Source organism: Heteronotia binoei, chromosome 12 (assembly GCF_032191835.1).
Source record: "Heteronotia binoei isolate CCM8104 ecotype False Entrance Well chromosome 12, APGP_CSIRO_Hbin_v1, whole genome shotgun sequence".
NCBI lineage: Eukaryota > Metazoa > Chordata > Lepidosauria > Squamata > Gekkonidae > Heteronotia > Heteronotia binoei.
Genome location: NC_083234.1, coordinates 48,477,361 through 48,497,506, shown reverse-complemented (window position 1 = coordinate 48,497,506; position 20,146 = coordinate 48,477,361). Strand labels below are relative to the sequence as shown.

Genomic DNA, 20,146 nt, shown 5'->3' with positions numbered 1-20,146 from the left:
ATTAATGGAATAGCAGACTACATCTACAGGCAAAATAATCCTGCAGATGTGCAATTATATATAACTCCATGGTGCACATTATTTAAGCCTGTGTGTACCATTTGAACCTTATCTGGAAACATCAGGAATGTGCAACTTATAACTTATGAAGGCAAACCCAGCTCACCAGTTCTGTATGGTGGGTCCCCAGGAGCTAGATGAATCTCCTGTAGACCAACAGTTGAGTACCTGGTGGACCACCACTGTGTGGCATGTGGGCTTCATTCGGCATGATGGAGTTGCAAAGCCATGTTTAAACATCAAGGGAGTGATCCCTTTGAAAGTTCTTTTGCACCACTGAAGTGAATGGGCAATGTACACCCCGTCGTGATCCCTGAAGATTATGTCCCAAACGCTTCAGAGAGAGTTTTTAACTCATCATGAACCTTTGACAGCATTGCAGGATATACAAGGAAGTTAGATGTGCCCCCGCAGATCAAGAGCTTTGTAAGACTGACCTCATTACCCTCAGAAGGCTCACCCTTTTCTGGGCAGGAAATCATTTTCTTCCACTCCACAAAGGAATGCTTATTAGGCAACAAAAGTATCTGGGTAACTGGGCTGTGGCAAATTTTGCCAAGGCACCAGATAAAATTAGGAGGAGAACAGGTCCAACAGCTGCTCTTGTTTGGAATCTTGTGCATTGTTCCTTTCAGCACATATTTTGGTTTCTATTTTTGAAATGCTTAATCTGCTTTTAATATTGGGGTTTGGTGTACTGTGGCCAATTTTTAATTCTTTTTATGTTATGCAGCTTTGTAATTAATGGCAATCGTCGAAAATTCCACTGACCTTTGTAAAGAGCATTCTACTGTGGTGTAACTGCTCTGCTTGCACCTTACAGAAGCAACACAGTCAAGCAGGGCAAGATTGCATCCTAGGGCATTATCTCCCAAATACAGCCTGTTATGGAAGATCATTTGGAGCAAACAGGCAGCTGTAATCCCTGTTGATGTTCCCTAACAAGCAGATGATGAATTTGGAATCGCCAAATAGCCTGGTCTTCCCTATTCATAACCGCTCGATTGAGATAAACATGTTAATGCTTGCTGATTGTAATGTTAAAAGCAAAGGAACAGGGGCCTGTAAAATGTTGGCAAAGTCATCTGGGTTGTATGTGTACTAAGTCGATCCATAACTGTTCTTCACCTTTGGAAAGGGGGTTTGAAGAAGAAGAAGAAGAAAATATTGGATTTATATCCCGCCCTATACTCTGAATCTCAGAGTCTCAGAGCAGTCACAATCTCCTTTACCTTCCCCTCCCCCACACCCCACAACAGACACCCTGTGAGGTAGGTGAGGCTGAGAGAGCTCTTACAGCAGCTGCCCTTTCAAGGACAACTCCTATAAGAGCTATGGCTGACCCAAGGCCATTCCAGCAGCTGAAAGTGGAGGAGTGGGGAATCAAACCCGGTTCTCCCAGATAAGAGTCCGAGCACTTAAGCACTACACCAAAAACTGACTAAGAAACAATAGCTTTGTTTTAAAGAAAGGCATGCAATCACTGTGGTGGTTAGTACCCCATCACAACTCTTTCCATCCTCACAGTCTTTTATAAAGGGAAGCCATCATAGTTGTAGCATTAAGTTTGAAAACTGGGCTGGTTCATATTAACCGGCAGTCCCCAAGTGCTTTATAAGAATTTGAAGCCAGTGTAAATCTCCCTCCTAGAAAGAAAGCACTTGCTCTGTCATTTGTATATTGTGTGAGGCAGGCAAGCCTTCCCCTAGAAGCCCTGTTCCCACCATTCAGAAATGAGTTTATTGTTTGCTGAGAAACAAGACAGAGTTTGTGGGCAGTGTTCCCTCTAAGCTGAGTTAGCGTGAGCTAGCTCACAGGTTTTTAGCCTCCAGCTCACACATTTTTGTCTTTGCTAAGGAAGGACAACCCCAAAGCACAATAATTTATGCCAGGGGTGGCCAACAGTAGCTCTCCAGATGTTTTTTGCCTACAACTCCCATCAGCCCCGGCCATTGGTCATGCTGGCTGGGGCTGATGGGAGTTGTAGGCAAAAAACATCTGGAGAGCTACCGTTGGCCACCCCCGATATGCAGTAGCTCACAACTTCAATGCCAGTAGCTCACAAAGTAGAATTTTTGCTCACAAGACTCTGTAGCTTAGAGGGAACATTGTTTGTGGGGTGAGAATAGGGGTGCTGACACTGAGGGAGGGAGTGTGTGAAGTTGCTCCCTGTAGCATGTGTGAATGTAACTCTTGGATTTCTGTGGGTGGAGAGCTTTCATTTTTTGACACAGTGAGACTACTACCCAACCCTGGCAAATGTGAAATGTTCATCTTTCCCACACAGAAACTTGTTACTGCAAAACTCTATGGTGATGCCTGCCTGGCAGCTTAATGTAGCTAGTCTGGTTTGTGAGTCAGATCATCTTAAAAACTGGCTCCACTAGAAAATGAGGGACACATTTCAAGCAAGGAAAAAATAATCAGATGAAGGAATGAAGGCTCCTGAGTATCACTCAGATCCTCATGATTTGAAGGAAGTTCTGTCATTTGAGGACATAAACATTGTACTGTTATTGTCTTTTTTGAACTGAACTGAACTTTTAGATCACTTTTAACCTGCAGAACACCTCACAGTCATGACTGGGTTTATCTCCACAGGGGATGGCCACTATTCCATGTTCATCTGACATTATACAGAAGAGGCACCAAGAGCAGAAAAGCAAGGCCATAATAAAGTATAATAAATAACAGCTTCAGGTGGATTTATTCATTAACATACTAACTCTTTAGTTGGATTTAATCACACATGGGAAATAAGGGCTCTTTTGTACTTTTTAAAAGACTGGTTTGGTTCTGTAATAGTATTAAAGATGGCCTTTCTTCTAACAATAAGGTTTATCTATTAAACTGAACTGGGAAGATTCATCCTACTCTTGAGATTCCTATGGTAGCCACTCCTCCCTTGCTGACCCCTGGATGGCCCCTCAATTATTTGCATTCACTTCAAGGCCTAAAAAAAGGGGTTTAGGATTTTGGCAATATGCCCATTTATTTAAATACCATCAGTTAGTTGGTTGACTACTCAATAAAAGGCTTGGTGATTAAAGGGTTGGTAATTACTGAATTAAAACTAATGAGTAGACAGCCCCAATAATTATTATTTACATAGTGTTTTCAGTAATAACATCCAGACTCAGGTTGAAATGGATTTAAAATGAAAACTGGGTTTTCATTGTGGGGCTGGGATAACAAACTGCAGAAAGCTGAGAATAAGGATGAGACACCAAAGGATTGCTGTGGGATAAGGGACTGTGAAAGGAGAAATGTCTGAATGAGAAAAGGGAAAAAAGGGGGAGGCAAAGGTCATCAGTGGAGAGAGGAAAAAACAGGCAGCCCCACAAGGAAGTAATGGTAACAAAAGTGGCTGCAGGTATACTTAATTCATTTCCAGTGGGGAGGTCAGGGATGAAGACTTGGGTTCATCCTTCTTCAAGTACAACTCCTGGGATTGAGAGAAATCATGACTAGTAAAGCAACAGAAAACAATACGTCCGTATCACAGCCCGCATCCACACATGGCTGGATATTGCCCTATCATTGTGCTATAGTAACTGCTTGCAAGTGGATTGGCACAACTATTGCACAGTCCTCAACAATATACTGATGCAGCTGTAAATTCATCTTAGACATAGTCTCAGTTTCTGTAATTTCTTCTCATATCTTAAATATAGAAGGCACTGGGCTAAAGGAGATTAAGGCTAGATAAGAATTAGTAAAATGGATTGGACATTGTAATCTTCTCAATTCAGAAATGCGTCATTGTGTGAAACAACAATGCTTAGAGCAAGCCACTCATTGGTACACACCTGAGTTCTGACTTGGAAGGGCAGATTATCTTTGAGAATTTAAGAAATAATTATTGTTTATATCTTGTTGTAAACCAACGAAGCCTGGACAGAGACTATCAGCTGAAAGCTATGAATGTTTACTCAGAAGTATCACTGTATTCAATGGATGCAGCCTTGGTTGATACTGAATAATGCATGAGATATGTGAATGAAATGTTATTCAAACTTATTCTGTACTTCATCATAAAGACTTTAGGCCATCAGTTAAAACAATATAACTGCCCCTGAAGACAGACTAACAAGCAGGCTTTCAAACATTGCAGCTTGAATATTCAGCTACATGAATACACATGGAACTTCCTTATACTGGGCTAGTTCTTGGTCTATCGCAGTCAGCATTGACAGCTCTAACTGGCAACAGTTATTCTGGGCAGAGGATTTTCACATCACCTGCTACCTGTTCCCTTTAAGAGAAGATGCCGGGACTGAACTGGGGACTTTCTGCATGCAAAGCAAATGCTCTGCCACTGAACCATAGAGAGTTGTCCTCAGAATAACATAGTGAGGCAGGTTAGGTTGAGGCAGCCAGCCACCTCTGGCTAGCAGATGCTTTTTTTGGGGTGATATTTCTCTCTCTCTCTGCACCTGGAAGTCATGTCAACCTCTGGTGACTGGCCCCTATTGGGGGCCTGGAGGATAATCAGAGAGGTGGCTGAATAAAGCCTGTCCCTGTCCTCCTGACTTAGAAGTTCAAGGGGGTCTCCCATCCAAACACTACTAACCACAGTCAACCCTGCTTAGCTTCCAAGCTCTACAAAATCACGCTTGCCTGGCCTATCCAGGTCAGGGTGGGGCTAGCAGATGCTGTTGATTTTCACATTTCTGCAGCTTCAAATGCAAAAGCCCCTTTGCTTGTCCCTTGTGTGAAGCAAAGCTGTGAATTTTTTCTATTTTGTGACATTTCCCATTTTTTTTTACAAAAATCTCCCCACTCAAATTAATACATTGTCAAACAGTCATTGTACCTGGCATCCTGAAATCAATTTGCACTTGATGGCACAGACACCACCTATGAATGAACCATTTGTTGTGCTGGAGTACTAGTAGTTGCTTGTGCAAGCAACTCCTCTAGAATAAGGGCTGAGTACAAAGGGAACTTAGTAGTATTCATTGTGTGTGTGTATGTATATATATATATATATATATATATATATATATATATATATATATATATATATATATATATATATATATATATATGTAAAAAAAAGTAGGACGCTTCCGTCCTTGACCCACTCCAGTCCGGCTTTCGCCCAGGTCACGGGACGGAGACGGTGTTGGTTGCCCTGGTAGATGACCTTCAACGGCATCTGGATCGGGGTGGCTCGGCAGTGCTGATGCTGTTGGACCTATCGGCGGCGTTCGATACGGTCGACCATCGGTTACTGACTTGCCGCCTCGCCGACGCGGGGATTCAGGGGCTGGCCCTACAGTGGCTTTCCTCCTTCCTCGAAGGTCGGGGACAAAGGGTCACAATTGGGGGGGAGCTATCCCGGAGGCACACACTTAATTGTGGAGTGCCCCAGGGAGCGGTTCTCTCCCCGATGTTATTTAACATCTATATGCGACCTCTTGCCCAGATTGCCCGAAGGTATGGGCTGGGGTGTCACCAGTATGCTGATGATACCCAGCTCTATCTACTTATGGACAGTCAACCGGTCTGCGCTCCAGAAAACCTAGATCGGGCATTACAGGCCGTGGCTGAGTGGCTCAGACTGAGTGGACTGAGACTGAATCCTGCGAAGACAGAGGTCCTTTGTTTGGGCCGTCGTGGACTGGGGGGGGGGGGGGAAATTCCCCTGCCGGTTTTTGACGGTGCGCCGCTGACGGCGGCAGACAGGGTCAAAAGCCTGGGGGTGCTACTGGAGCCGTCCCAAAAGATGGAGGCTCAGATAGCAACCACTGCCAAGTCCGCGTTTTTTCATCTTAGACGGGCAAGGCAGTTGGCCCCCTTCCTGGACCGCGACGACCTAGCAACAGTGATCCATGCTACGGTCACCTCGAGGTTGGATTACTGCAATGCCCTCTACATGGGGCTGCCCCTGTGCCGGACCCGGAAATTGCAGCTGGTGCAGAATGCCGCGGCCCGGCTGTTATTGGGCCTCCCAAGGTGGGGGCACATTCGGCCGGGTCTTCGGGCTCTGCACTGGCTTCCAATAATATACCGAGTCCGGTACAAGGTGCTGGTCATTACCTTTAAAGCCCTATATGGCCTGGGACCTGCCTACCTGAAGGACCGTCTCTCCCGACACGTTCCCCAGAGAGTACTGAGGTCTGTGACTCAAAACCTTCTCACCATCCCCGGGCCCAAAGAAGTCCGTCTCAAGACAACCAGAGACAGGGCCTTTTCTACAATGGCCCCCACATGGTGGAACCAGCTGCCGGAAGAGGTGAGGGCCCTGCGGGATCTTACTCAGTTCCGCAGGGCCTGTAAGACAAGCCTCTTCCGGTTAGCCTACGCCTGACTAGATAAATGTAGCTTATCAGACTTCAGTGAAATATACTGTATAGTTTTAACGTTAAGATTTTAAGGTTTTTAGGTTTTAAACGCTTCGACTTTTTTAAATGTAATAACTTTGCACTCTGTTTATTGTTTTATTGTTTGTTGTGAGCCGCCCTGAGCCATCTTATGGGAAGGGCGGGATATAAGTCATAGAATAAATAAATATATATATATATATATATATATATATATATATATATATATATATATATATATATATATATATATATATATATAGTGTGTGTGTGTGTGTATATATATATATATATGTAAAAAAAAGATTGGGAACACCTTCAGTGCAACTGAGTAGAAAGAAAAGAAAAAGTCTACCATCATCCATTCCTATTCTAAACTGTGGTAGCTCAGTCCTTCTCTACTGGCATGACATCTGGTCTGTGTACCCCACCTATGTCCACCTCCCATGTCCAATAAGCAAGCCAATTGCAAAGGGGAAAAAAATTAGAACCAGCAATTCTGACTTGATTGTCTGTTTCCCACAAGAATATAAGCACAGCCCTGCTGGATCAGACCAAAGGGCCATCTAGTCCAGCATCCTGTTTCCCACAGTGACAACCAGATGCTTGTCAGCAAACAGCCACGTATAAGTTTTTTTACAGATCTGACCCAGATGTAGAAAAAGCAAAAAATATCCCATAGGACATTCAGTACTGGTCTGAGATACACAGGGCTGTCAGGCTGTCAGGCTGTCATAAGCTTACATTTTTCATTTAGATAACATCTCTGCCCCCAGGAGTTCCTCACTCATCCCACATTTGAAGAACACAATACAAGAAAAGGAAGATTCTCTGACAACATCCATGGAGGGTGATTCCTAAGAAGGACACAGCTGTATGTGGTCAGTGAATCACTTTGCTTGACTTCTTTGTACCGAGTGAACCCTTTACTATGCAATTTGTGGTTTTACTTCTCCTTTAAACAAAGGAAATAGAACCTGCTCCAGCATCTAATGGAACACATGTGCAATGACCATTCCCACTGTATATAGGGTATCGCTTTCTTTTTATTACATTGGTGCACATTTTTATTAATATTCAATACAATCAATGAAGATGCACTAAAATGTGATATGAAGGCAGTACTCATCCATCCAAAATAGAGAGCTGGACTTGACAGTTTGTACAGTTCCAGGTCCTTGGCCTTATCCTATATGGAAGAGCAACTCCTCTGTTCAGCCAGCAGTAGCAAGACACATTCCACAAATGTGTCTCTGTCCCATTGCCTTCCCTGGTCCATGACAGAAGTTAGCCTGTAGTATGGACTGCTGAGTACTGGAAGGTTGGTAAGCCATTACAAAGCAGGGCCCCACATTGTGGGGTCAGTGAGACATACACAGAGAGACGCCCATCACTACTTAAAGGAGTCTCAGATCCACTTCCAATCTCCTTCCCTTCCTCTCCCCACAACAAACACCTGTGAGGTAGGTGGGGCTCTGAGAGAAATGCTCTTGAGAGAACAGCTCTGACAGTTATGACCAACCCAAGGTCACCCAGTTGGCTGCATATGGAGGAGTGGGGAATCAAACCTGGTTCTCCCAGATTGGAGTCCATGCTCTTAACCACTACACCAAATGGAGACGATGAAAGAAATGCAGGAGGCTCCTCCTCTCTGGGCAAAGTGCTCCATCATCACTGCAGTTAGCAAAAACACCAAGAGCAAACAAAGCTCCTTTTTAGAGATGTCTGAAGTATTTTTCACAAGGAGACACACAGAACTGCCAAGTGGAAACCTTTTAACTATGTTGCAATTCAAAAGCCCTTATAGTGTGTACACACACCCATTAGGAGCTGGGGGGTTGGAACTCCCAATTAATTGTATGAATTTTGACTACATCTAAATTAGGGTTGCCAATCCCCTGCTTTGGAGGCCCTCCTCCCACTTCAGGGTCATCAGAAAGCAGGGGGTGGGAGAAATGTCTGCTGGTCACTCCATTATTCCTTATGGAGACCAATTCCCATAGAGGGCATAATGGAGAATTGATCTGCAGGTATCTGGGGCTCTGGGGGGGGGGCTGGTTTTTGAGGTAGAGGCACCAAATTTGCAGCATAGCATTCAGTGCCTCTCCTCAAAACACCCACCAAGTTTCAAAAAGATTGGACCATGGGTTCCAATACTATGAGCCCCAAAAGAAGGTGTCTCTATCCTTCATTATTTCCAATGGAGGGAAGGCATTTAAAAGGTGTGCGGTCCCTTTAAATGTGATGGCCAGAACTCCCTTTGGAGTTCAATTATGCTCATCACAACCTTGCTTCTGGCTCCACACCAATGTCTCCTGCTCCACCCCCAAAGTCCCCAGATTTTTCTTGAATTGGACCTGGCAACCCTAATGTACATAGAACTGAATGTGAATTTTAAAAAGCATACTTGCATGCATCATAACAGTCCCCTTGAAAGGGACAAAGAGAATGCTTGTTACAACATGGCCTAAGTGCTAGTGTTTAAAAAAAGCTTCCCCTTTAATAGGGGGCTCCTTTGCAAACTTATCAAAAGGTTTTTGATCAATTAATTTAGCCAATTAAACCAAGCAAACAACTGCAGAGGTCAGGACTGCTTATACCTGGATCCTTTATTAACATGCTAGTATTCGTGGGATCATTCTATTAGCCATCAGACTTTTCTCAATACCCAAGAGCAGCTGATGTTTTGCTGGGTGCTGAAAAATTCCTTTTCAGATAGGAAAGGTTCTCCTTAACCTGAAACCTATGTTGAATCTCATTTAGACTGCTTCCTTACCCTTGCTCACTTCCACCACATCTTTCCACACCCACATCCATAATGGATACCACTCTGATTTCAAAAGGGCTAATTTCAAAATTGTTTTTCCAGTCTCAAATCTTTTAATACATGCCCCCACATTACCAGCTTTGCACCAAACTGACCTTGAAAATTGTAAGTTTGGGCTAGTGCAGAATGCAGATGTCTGCTTGACAGCTGCCATGCACCTATCACCAGCAATTGAAAATAACTGATACATTCTCCATCTTTAAGTGCCTCCCCTGCAAGAACTTTCAAGTTTGTGCCAGTTCTTTTCTGTACTTCATTCTTTGTAACACAATTGTAAAGTTGAACTTTGAATGTAGGGGCTGGAAAGGAGACTGGTAGTGCAAACCAAGATTAGGTGGATGGATCTTCTACTGAAGCCAAGGAGGTCTATAAAGAAACCTTCAGTATTTCAGGCATTTGCTTCCCTTTCAAGGACACTTAACTATTCTGCCTGGGAGCCCAGCCTTCTTCACCATGGCATTTCTTCCTAATATTGCCCACCTTCTGGAAAACGGCAGGGTAAACACCTTTTTCAGGGGGGAAGAAGGTGTTTTATAAGTAGCAGCAGAACTTTGTTTCCACTATGTGTACTCTTAACTGTGCTATTTGGAATGTGTAGCTTGTTGAGGTGGGTGGAGGGACCGCAGAATGTAAATGATCTAATAAAATACTTGTTTATTGTTTGTAAATTGCACATTTGAGCATGCATATGTATGTGCATCAAAATGCACCAAAGATGAAATTACTAGAGACCAGGCTCCCGGCCAAACTATCAGGATATAGTAGAGATCTTTCATGCTCACTCCTTGATAACAACTCATTTGTGCAGAACCATATTTCACACAACAATTTGCTGACCTACAATGGCTGTCCTAATGGGATTTCCTTGCAAATGAAGTGCTGAAGAAGGGCCATTGCACAGACATTAGACACCAATGCCCTTTGTGCTGAAGGCCACACCCATAGCCAGAAATGTCACGGCAAGAGGGCGTGAAGATACATCTAGTCAAAGGGGAATAAATGCAAGGCAGCCTGAATGTATACATGGGTCGCCCTGAGTTATTTCAGAATACACAATAAAATTTTATATTTAAACCTCCCTTAAATAAGTGCCCGATGCTGCCTGTCTGTCACACCAGCGTCTCTGTCTCCCTTGGCTGGAGCATGAAAAAGCTGGAACAGGAAAGTTTCTTAGGGCACTTTCCCCCTGCTACCTTACAATTTTCCTCTGTTGCAGCAGCAATGTTTGCAAGTGACTTTAGTGAACAACCAACAGAACACTGTCCTAGAGGCTTTGCTTTTATTTCTACGTGTGAGAGGGCTAGAAGAACACTTTTAAGAAGCTTAGCTTAAGGTTCAAGGAAGGGGACTGAACTGATGGGATTTCTGACCTGGGAAAAGTTCTTATGTAATTCGTACCCTTTACCCCTTACAAACAACAAACAGCAAAGTATTATGAAAAAAATGTATTTCACTCATTTAAATAACTATAATTCAGCGTATTAAGGAAGAAAACAGCCAATCACAAACAGGTTTTTTAAACATAAATCAAATTAATTTAACCACACAATAAATTAAAACATTAAATATTAACTTTTTCAGTGCAACATATACAGAAGAGACAAGTGTAACCTTGACTAAAAATAAAACTTCAGGATGGTTATAAACAGTAAACTTGATTATGAAAAATGGAACGGGTGTTAACAGAGATCAGTACTCTATCTGGAAAGGGGTCCTAGTGCTAAAATTCATCTTTGAGGATAATAAAAATTGTGTCCAATGTAAAAAATTGGCACCATTCATGAGAGTTTGAGTTTGGTCTTGTCAGAACATTTAAGACAGACTTTTTCTATTCCATAAAGATCACACACACCCAACCCCAAACAATGACCAAGCTTCAGATGAAGTACCAGTTTACTAGGAAACCACAGGCAGTCTCACATCCAAATGTTTTCCTGAGTCCTGAGCGGCAATGAGAACCCAGTTCTAGAGGCAGAAGCAATACCAGCCTTCCATATAAATCGCATTGTGTTTATTCCTAACGCAGATCACTTGCCTATTCCTTCCCGCAGACAACCAGGTGATGTTCAGCACCAAATGGAATTTAACAGATTTAACATTGTTTTAAACATCCATCTGAATAACATGCCATGTTCATCTTAAGAGATCACACACAAAAATTCTGGCATTATTTCTGTTTGAGCACTTAATGGAATTTCAACCCATGGTTAAATATTTGCTGAAGAAAACCAGAATTTCTAAGCATCTTGGGCTCCCAAGGAGTCCTTTGGAGAGACACACCCCTCTTGACTTCCAATGCATGGGAACTGTTCTTTATTAGTGATCTTACAGCACTATGGGATGAGAACAGTGCAAAAAAATCACAGGCATTTTTCTTTTGTGTCTTGTTTAATAAGTCATTACAAAAAAACAGGTAAGAAGTTTTTGGATAATATTAAAAATCTTCCCCTTCCTTTTAAAGAGACACTTCTCCTTCTGGGCAAAGTAAAAGACTGAGATGTGGGTCAAAGAAAAACAAAAGGGACTGGACCATCAACAGCAAAAAGGATTTACAAGCCAATTTTTCAGCCCTTAATTAAAAAAAAATTATGTATAAGATTTGTTCTAATAGCATTGTATGGTTCTCAACAGGAATATACGTTCATATCAATAGGAGTGTTAGTTAAAATAATCTAGAAACAGAATGACTTTTGAATGAGCTAGACAGAAACCTATTAATTTTTACTGGCAACCTTTCCAAAGCTGACATTCTTCCTTTAACCTGGAGAAAATAGGAGAAAACTCGTGATTTCAGAGTGGAAGATCCCACTAATGTATTTTAAAATTAGGACTGTTCTGCTAATTCAGAAACACCATTTCTGGTTTGGGAAAGTTTAGAACAAAGCAGTGATTGTACTGTAGTTACTTTTACATTCTGAATTGGAAGCTGGAAGTATTTGTCCTCATAGTGTCTAGATGCTTGCTTTGTATCGATTTAGCAGTGGACAATGCACTTTATAGAACAGAGACATCTGTAGGTGTACTTTACCAAAAGTGTAATGAGAAGAGCAGTCTGGTGTCTGTTCCAACATACTATCAGATGGACAATGCTGGGACAAACCAAAAGACCCTACATCCAGAACTCAGCTGATCTAAAAGACCTTACCTAAGTTCTTAACAGCAGATATTGAACATGTGAGTCCTTTCACAAGTCACTCCTGTCTATAGGACCTAGAATCAATTAATGCACCTAACTGAGAAAGTTTACATCTGTATACACAGTTTACACTCCTAAAGGAAAGCAAAGGCATAAGATTTGATGTCACACTGTTCAAAATCCTGTTTTACCCCACCAAGTTTTCTCCTTTGAAAAAGAATAGGAAAACATGGAACTATTAAGTTCTTAAAGCTCTGTGTTCCCTGGGAAAACTTCATCTTGCAGTTTATGGATGCAAACATAAATTTCCAGGCAAAGAGACTGATCTTCTCAAACTGAGCATCTTGCTCTTTCAAAATAACCTATATTTTAGCTAGTCCCTCCTTTTGAGGGAAACATGTAACAAATGCATGAACCCAAGCTCCGTATCCTTCAAGGATGTTCCATAAAGCCTCTTGGAAAACAAAAAGCTAGCCCAACCTGTACAACATTTCCTTCCTTGTATAAGTCCCCCCCTCCAAGCATATTTCTTATGGCTACGTAAACATGAAGCTGTCCAACGTGCAGTTCTCTTATGACCGGCTTGTATTCTTCATTCAAAGTGTCATTTGAGATTCCTTGGTCATCGTAACTTGGATACCATTTAGTCTGATGTGTGACATTCTGTGAAGTCACATGGACAATGACTTCCCTTTGACAATGTTCCAGAAGCACAATATATAAAACAGAGTAGCCAAAGAGGTATGGCATCTGCTTGCCAATACCCTTCCAAGCCCAGAAGAGTTTTGTCCATATTAAACATTCTTCTCTGGAATATCTTAGTTGTCCTGTAGGATATGCAGTGGTCCCATCTATACATAGCAATAAGAATCTCAAGACGACCCTGGTCTCCATCAGACAACTGTGAAAAAACAAAACAAAATCACACACGTTAAAACACTTTAATGTAACCATCAGAGATTTGACTTCAAAATATAATGAATTGTGCAACACAATTGCAAGATGTAAGGACAGTCATTTGCTTATATATGTTTAAAAATAAATAAAAAACAGGAGCATGGTTGGATCCAGGCTAAATTTTTTGGTGACAGAATGGAAGGAACAATTTCCATGAACTCCCCCTTCAGCCCAGCCCTCTCTTGCTTCAAAGGGAGCCGGAAGAGGCTGGGTCCTTCTTTCTTCACAAGAAGGATGAGGCCTCTTTGCCAGCTCCCTTTGAAGCAAGAGAGAGCCGCATTTGCTTTGTACAAGCGAGCAGACCCCAGGAGGGGGCAGGGGCGTAGGACTCAGCCTGGGGCACCAGAACCCCTAGTGCTGGGCCTGATTCTGTTTGTCAAGCAGGTGCTCTGTCTACAAGCTGTAACTGGATGAATCCCTTGGCTATATGAAGCAAGAAAGCTACTACCATCCCTCAGGCAGTCAGAAAAGAAATTTCTGTTGTAGCAATTTATATACCTGTCTCAGAGTGGCAGCAGGAAGTTCCTCCTTTCAGGAGCCCATTGGGCTTTTCATGCCTGCAGACTACAGTCCTGCACCACTCACAGCGTTTCTTTATTCTGCAGCAGCTGTAACACACAATTTTAAAACGTTATGGGGTCTGTGCTGGGGAACAAGACTAAGAATGCCACTAAATGCTAAAAGACAGAACAGTCTGCAAAACGCCCCCCCCCCCCAAGACAAACAATCCCCTTATTAGCTTGGTGCTTCCATGCTCGCTTATCCCCTCCCATGTGGGAGAACCCAGATGGAAGCGCTATTTTACACAAAAAGAACCTCCACAAAAGTCTGCCAATCCATAATGGTTCATAGATAAGGAAGGGTCACCTTATTACCTAAAATGGGCTTAATCTCCCAAATTTAAAACACTGATTTCTATAGGGAATCTGGGAATTGTATAGATTGCTCAGAATGTGGGCACCTAAACTTAAATATCACTTCTTCTGTATGATCAAGAACTAGAAGGCTTACTGCTAGATTCCAGCTGACTCACTGAAATTCACAGGCTCAAATTTTGTATTTAAGCTTTTCAGAGGTCAAGTCTCAATTTCTAACTGTTCTAAAATGCTAAAACTTAGAAGTTGAGATGGAACAACCTTCATTAGCTTTTGAAGACTAAAGAAGATGTCCTTACTTTACGCAGTTGCTCAGTCTGTTGAGGATACTGGTTATTTTGGAAAGCAGTTTCCCCTCAGCCTCTAAGGACAGCAGTTCACAACAACTTCAGAGAAAACTGAGGGTGTCGGAGACCCCATATAATTGGCAGTTTTCCTTCAGAGTCACTTGGAAATCAGGTACATGTAAAAAATTATCCTGTTACCATTATGAAAAATCACTGGAAGTTGGAACAGGAAGCTTGCCAAACTCTTGTTACAATGTCTACGCATAAAAATTGTTGTTTGAACATAAGAGAAGCCATGTTGGATCAGGCCAACGGCCCATCAAGTCCAACACTCTGTGTCACACAGTGGCAAAAAAATTTTATATACACACATACACTGTGGCTAATAGCCACTGATGGACCTGTGCTCCATATATTTATCTAAACCCTTCTTGAAGGTGGCTATACTTGTGGCCGCCACCACCTCCTGTGGCAGTGAATTCCACATGTTAATCACCCTTTGGGTGAAGAAGTACTTCCTTTTATCCGTTTTAACCTTTCTGCTCAGCAATTTCATCGAATGCCCACGAGTTCTTGTATTGTGAGAAAGGGAGAAAAGTACTTCTTTCTCTACTTTCTCCATCCCATGCATTATCTTATAAACCTCTATCATGTCACCCCGCAGTCGACGTTTCTCCAAGCTAAAGAGTCCCAAGCGTTTCAACCTTTCTTCATAGGGAAAGTGCTCCAGCCCTTTAATCATTCTAGTTGCCCTTCTCTGGACTTTCTCCAATGCTATAATCCATTTTAGATTATTCAGACAAAGTATCATATATGTAACTGTAGTTTACATTCTATTTCTCAAATGGTGTGTTTCAGTATCTGTGTTTTTGCTTTTGTACATGGCTGTTCCTGTGTGATTGCTGTTACCCAATCTTTTGTCAGCATGACTTAAGCAATGAAGTCCTCTGCCTATTGAGATGTGGACCTTTTTTTGTTTTCCCCCCACTGCCAGGGAAACGCATTTCATGAGGTAAACTGAAAGGTGGGCTGAAGCTTCACAGAAAAAGGGATTAAGCAAGACATCTCGTAAGGCTGGTTGGGAAATCATCCAGAACACTGCTGCAGCCATTCCTCCAAATGACACAGTAAAGGTATTCATTTTAGCTGAACAGAAGCAATTCCAGTTGCAACACGCACACCACCATCCACCTGTTCTCAGGACAAAGATGCCAAAATATACGACGTCACAAGGAGGAGCAATTTCAGGACATTTTGGCCGGGAACAAAGACATGCACTTGCATGCAATACGGTATGTCTTCCTGCAACAGGACATAGCTGGAACAGAGAGCTATTTGGGGATTTTTAAATATACTTTTGTCTTTTATGATTTCTAAAATACAGAACATATAAAAATAGTGGCTGGGAGAGAAACCATTCACATCTTCCATCACTACAAAGACACAGAGATGCCAACAATAATTAAATTATAACACAAGGAAGCCTGATGCTGAGAAGATTCCCTGTTACTAATCTCTAATCCCTGCCAGCCTCCCAGGTTCCTGTCTTGATGGTTGATTTCATCTTCATCCAGGAACATTTGGAGCTCTCTGTTTCAGAGGATGTCATATCCAAAACCCTCTTTGTCAGTCCTTTGGATGTCCAGATAACTAAGCAATATTATAAGCAGTTTAGTGGAAAAAAATATGGTCTGTGTACATTTATATGCATTTTCTGAAAACAAAGTAGGAAATATCTCCACCTTGAAAACTGCTCAAGGGAAGAGTCTTTAAAAGATCCAGCAAAACCCAGTCAAATCCAAATTACAAGAACTGGGCCACTTCAAAGTGCACCAAGGCACACAGGCTCAGAGTTTATGGTTCTGCCTTCAGTATATTGGACTGGGAAGCAGGCAGTGCTGTAAAAACAGATCATCCGCACCTCCCCATGCATGCCATGAACACCAGTGCCACTTTTAGACACCCACTTTACAGGTTAGAGTCCTCTTCTTCCCTTCTCCCAATGAAATCCTAACATAAAACAAATTGCTCAGCACAGACACTCATTCTTCTCCAACCATGCAGAAGTCATTTAAATCAGGATTTTCCTACAGTCAAGAGCATACAATTGTACTCACTGTATCAGTACGCAGATCATGATAAGTACAGCTGATGCTACTACTGAGACCACCACCAAGGCAGTTATGGTTTGTTTCTTCTGGTTAGCAGCTACCACTGCAAGGAGATCTGCATGTTCACAGCGTGTTCCCATGAACCCAGAATGACAACTATGATGTTGGGTGGGGGTGGGGGGGAGAGAAGAATAAAACATGTTAGCCAATCAACAAGTTTTAAAACAGAATTTAAAACTGAATTTCACATGATCACAGCACTCCAAGGCAGGGGTGGTCAAGCTTGCTTAACATAAGAGCCACATAAAATAAATGTCAGATGTCCGAGAGCCGCAAGACGAAGGAAGGAAGGAAAATAAATGGAGGGAGGGAGAGGTGGAAAGAAAGCAACTTTAAATGGCTTCTCCAAGCTGCCAGCCAACAGGGCAGTGGAGGCTTCAAGAGCCACACAATAGACATGAAAAAGCCACAAGTGGCTCCTGAGCCACAGTTTGGCCACCCCTGCTCCAGGGTATCTGTGGAGTGCAGGCGAGGAATAATACAAACTGCGAATACAATTATACAGGTCACTAACTGCACTTCCTCTTTAGACTCTACCCTAGGGTCTTCCACCCAGACACAAACACAGCAAAAACAGCATTGTTTTCAAGGGGATTGCTGCCTAAAAGATAAGGTAAGTGCAGAAGCTGGAGGAAGAAGTGGGTCTCTCATCTGGGAGAACCGGGTTTGAATCCCAACTCCTCAACATGCAATGGCTGGAGTGACTTTGGGTCAGTCATATCTCTCTCAGAGCTGTTCTGCTCAAGAGCAGTTTCTGGCAGAGCTCTCTCAGCCCCACCTACCACAATAGGTGTCTATTGCGGGAAGGGGAAGGAGATTGTAAGCCGCTCTGAGACCCCTTTGAGTAATGAGTAATGAGTAGGGCATCAATCTCCTCTTCTCTTCTCTTCTGCTTTTTCCCTTGCCTTCCCGCAACAGCTAGCTGCATTGGTTGCAAAAACCTTCTAGGTTTGCAAGAGCCTTGCAAATAAAATGCACCACAGAAAGGGTGCTTTAGCAACAATGGTGGGGAGAGTACATCAGGTAACATTGCTTCTTTTCCCCACTGATGAAAGCCATCAACAAGAGGGAGAAGATAATTTTACCCAATTCTCTGTCATCACTGCAGAAGCCCACATCATGGTACAACAGAGGCTCTCCTGACATTTGGGGGATAGGCAGCAGGCTGCTTGGGGAAGGGTGAAGAGAAGACAGATCTACTCTGTGAACAGTTTTCTCAAGCTTTCCTGTTGGGTTCAACCCGAGGTGTTTCCCTTACAAAAGTGTTAACTCAACAGAAGAACATGGGCAAAACAGGCATGCTCCCAAGAGGGTGACAGCTGTAGCCCAGCTGGATTAATGTAGTAGACATTTTTCTATGAAAGATTTAATCTCCCTTCCCCCCTCATCTGGGTTCTGGATCAGTGCATTTGCTCTTGTATCACTCTGAACCAGAGATTTGCCTGTTGACAGCTCATTCTTTAAACAGCCATGCTACAGCAACTTTCAGTGATCTAGAAAAGCAAACATTCATGCTACAGAAAGGAGAGAGATTTTTTCAGGTCTTCCATGAGGAGGAAGAGAAATCAGGAGTTATTCTAGCACTGCAGGGAGTGAGCACATGAACACTCCAAGAAGAGTACGGTATTTTTACAACTCTGCATCACAGCCAAATGCACAAGGATAGGGAGTTGGAGACTTACAGGCAAGTGGGTTTATCCTCCTGCACCAAGAACCTGCAAGTACCATGGAAGCAGAACTGACTATGAGCATCTGGACAGCTGTTAAAATGAGATCTGACAGCCGCTGCCACTGGGGGACCTAAAAAGAATGGACAAGAAAGAAAAGAGATTGGTTAGTCTTGAGTCCACCTTGGACAACTGCTGCCACCTTCGGATTGTATTGCACTGAGGCTACTTCTGTTATTCTGTGTGGACTAACACTCATGGGATACCGATGCAACTTTGAAACTATTATACACATGTCAATTTATTTTGGCAGTTTTACTAAAGGCTAAAAAAGTAAAAAAAAAAGTTAATGCATTGTGTAGATCTGTGAATCCTACTCCAATTTTACAAATCCAGAAACTGAGATCACATGAGTATCTTACCTGGGGTCACCATTTGCCCCTGTGACAGATATGAGATCTGAATTCCCTAGATGAGAGCCCAACTTTCTAGTCAAGTCAGAACATCCCTTATTAGGGATGTACACAGATGTATGTGCCCACACCTATTTCCCACTATAGCTTTTGTCCCCCAGTCAATTTGGACAAAATTCTCAGAGACAGTCCCCCTCAAAGTTGCAGTCAGAAAAGAAAAAGCACCTAAGTTGATTTGTGGGCACAGGATGACGAGAGAGTGGAGTGAACCTGGGATCTTCCACATGCAAAGCATATGCTCCAGCACAGAGCCACAGCCTCCCACGCTTCCTTCCATTTACAGGAAGAGGGTGATGCATGACTATCATTTAAAAGCTAATTAATTTTCATATTACATCCAACTTATTAACAGGTTTTCAAAACACATGCCAAAACCCTATATAAGCACACAAAATTCTTTGGGAAAGCCCCCTTAAGGAAACTCTATTCCAGCAGTTCTGAAGCCATTAAGAATGCGGCCAAGTCTAACAATGAGCAGTGCCAAAGGCTTTCTGAGAATTATGAAACAAGTACAAGGTAAGAATCAAGTCCCACAAGTTCTATGAAAACCCAGAAATGAACAGCCTATTTTCAGGGATCCTTTGAAAGCCAGATTTTGAAATATTACATTAAAAAAAAAACCCAAAAGTTTCACAGACCCCTCAGCAAGCAGAAACAACAGGGCACTTTCGGAGCCCAGGACTGAAAGTTAAGCTCCCTGTTGCTTCTGTTTGTTTAGGGGCTGGAAGAAATCTCTGACCCCTCAGCAAGCAGAAACAACGGGGCACTTTCGGAGCCCAGGACTGAAAGTTAAGCTCCCTGTTGCTTCTGCTTGCTTAGGGGCTGGAAGAAATCTCTGACCCCCCCACCAGCAAGCAGAAACAATGGGGCACTTCTGCTTTTCCTCCCCTAGTACCTTGGACAGTCTATCAAGGTCTGAGCTTCCAGGTACACTCTGGGAAACATCAGGCATTTGTGGTGTGCTCTGATCTGGAGAAAGTCCCTAGCAGCACCCAAGTCTCTGGGAGTAGGGTGGCAGAAGATTCTCCTCCTCACAGCTGGCTGGTACCAGCAGCAGCTGAGAGAGGAATTGGGAGGGAGAAGCCCATGGCCTTCCCAGCAACAGGCCTGTAAGGAATTCTGCAGCATGGTTCAGGGTGTATAATGGGGCTGCTCTCTTTTCCCCTTTCTGTACTGCATTTCCCTGTTCTGTTTGAGCAAGTCGAAATGCTCTAGAGTACAAGCAGTTGGGAATAATCACAGACCAGGATCCATACAAGGGCATCCACAAGCAACAAAAGTTATGAATTACAAGGATATTTATATTGTTTTGTGCATTCATAATTTATATCATCATTCATTTGCAAAACTGAGCAGCCACTGGA

General features: G+C 42.8%; 1 protein-coding gene across 1 annotated transcript in view; it reads right to left on the bottom strand.

Moving 5' to 3' along the window:
- Window positions 1–10,646: 10,646 nt before the first annotated feature.
- The window catches only part of TGFA (transforming growth factor alpha), a 54,101-nt gene continuing 44,601 nt past the window's right edge, over window positions 10,647–20,146 (bottom strand). Inside the window, exons 3-6 of the mRNA XM_060250926.1 lie at window positions 18,325–18,442; window positions 16,589–16,738; window positions 13,808–13,917; window positions 10,647–13,253 (exon numbers count right to left, since the gene is read on the bottom strand). Coding sequence (XP_060106909.1) covers window positions 13,246–13,253; window positions 13,808–13,917; window positions 16,589–16,738; window positions 18,325–18,442 — 386 coding nt within the window. The 3' untranslated portion in view covers window positions 10,647–13,245. The remainder of the gene's footprint in view (window positions 13,254–13,807; window positions 13,918–16,588; window positions 16,739–18,324; window positions 18,443–20,146) is intronic.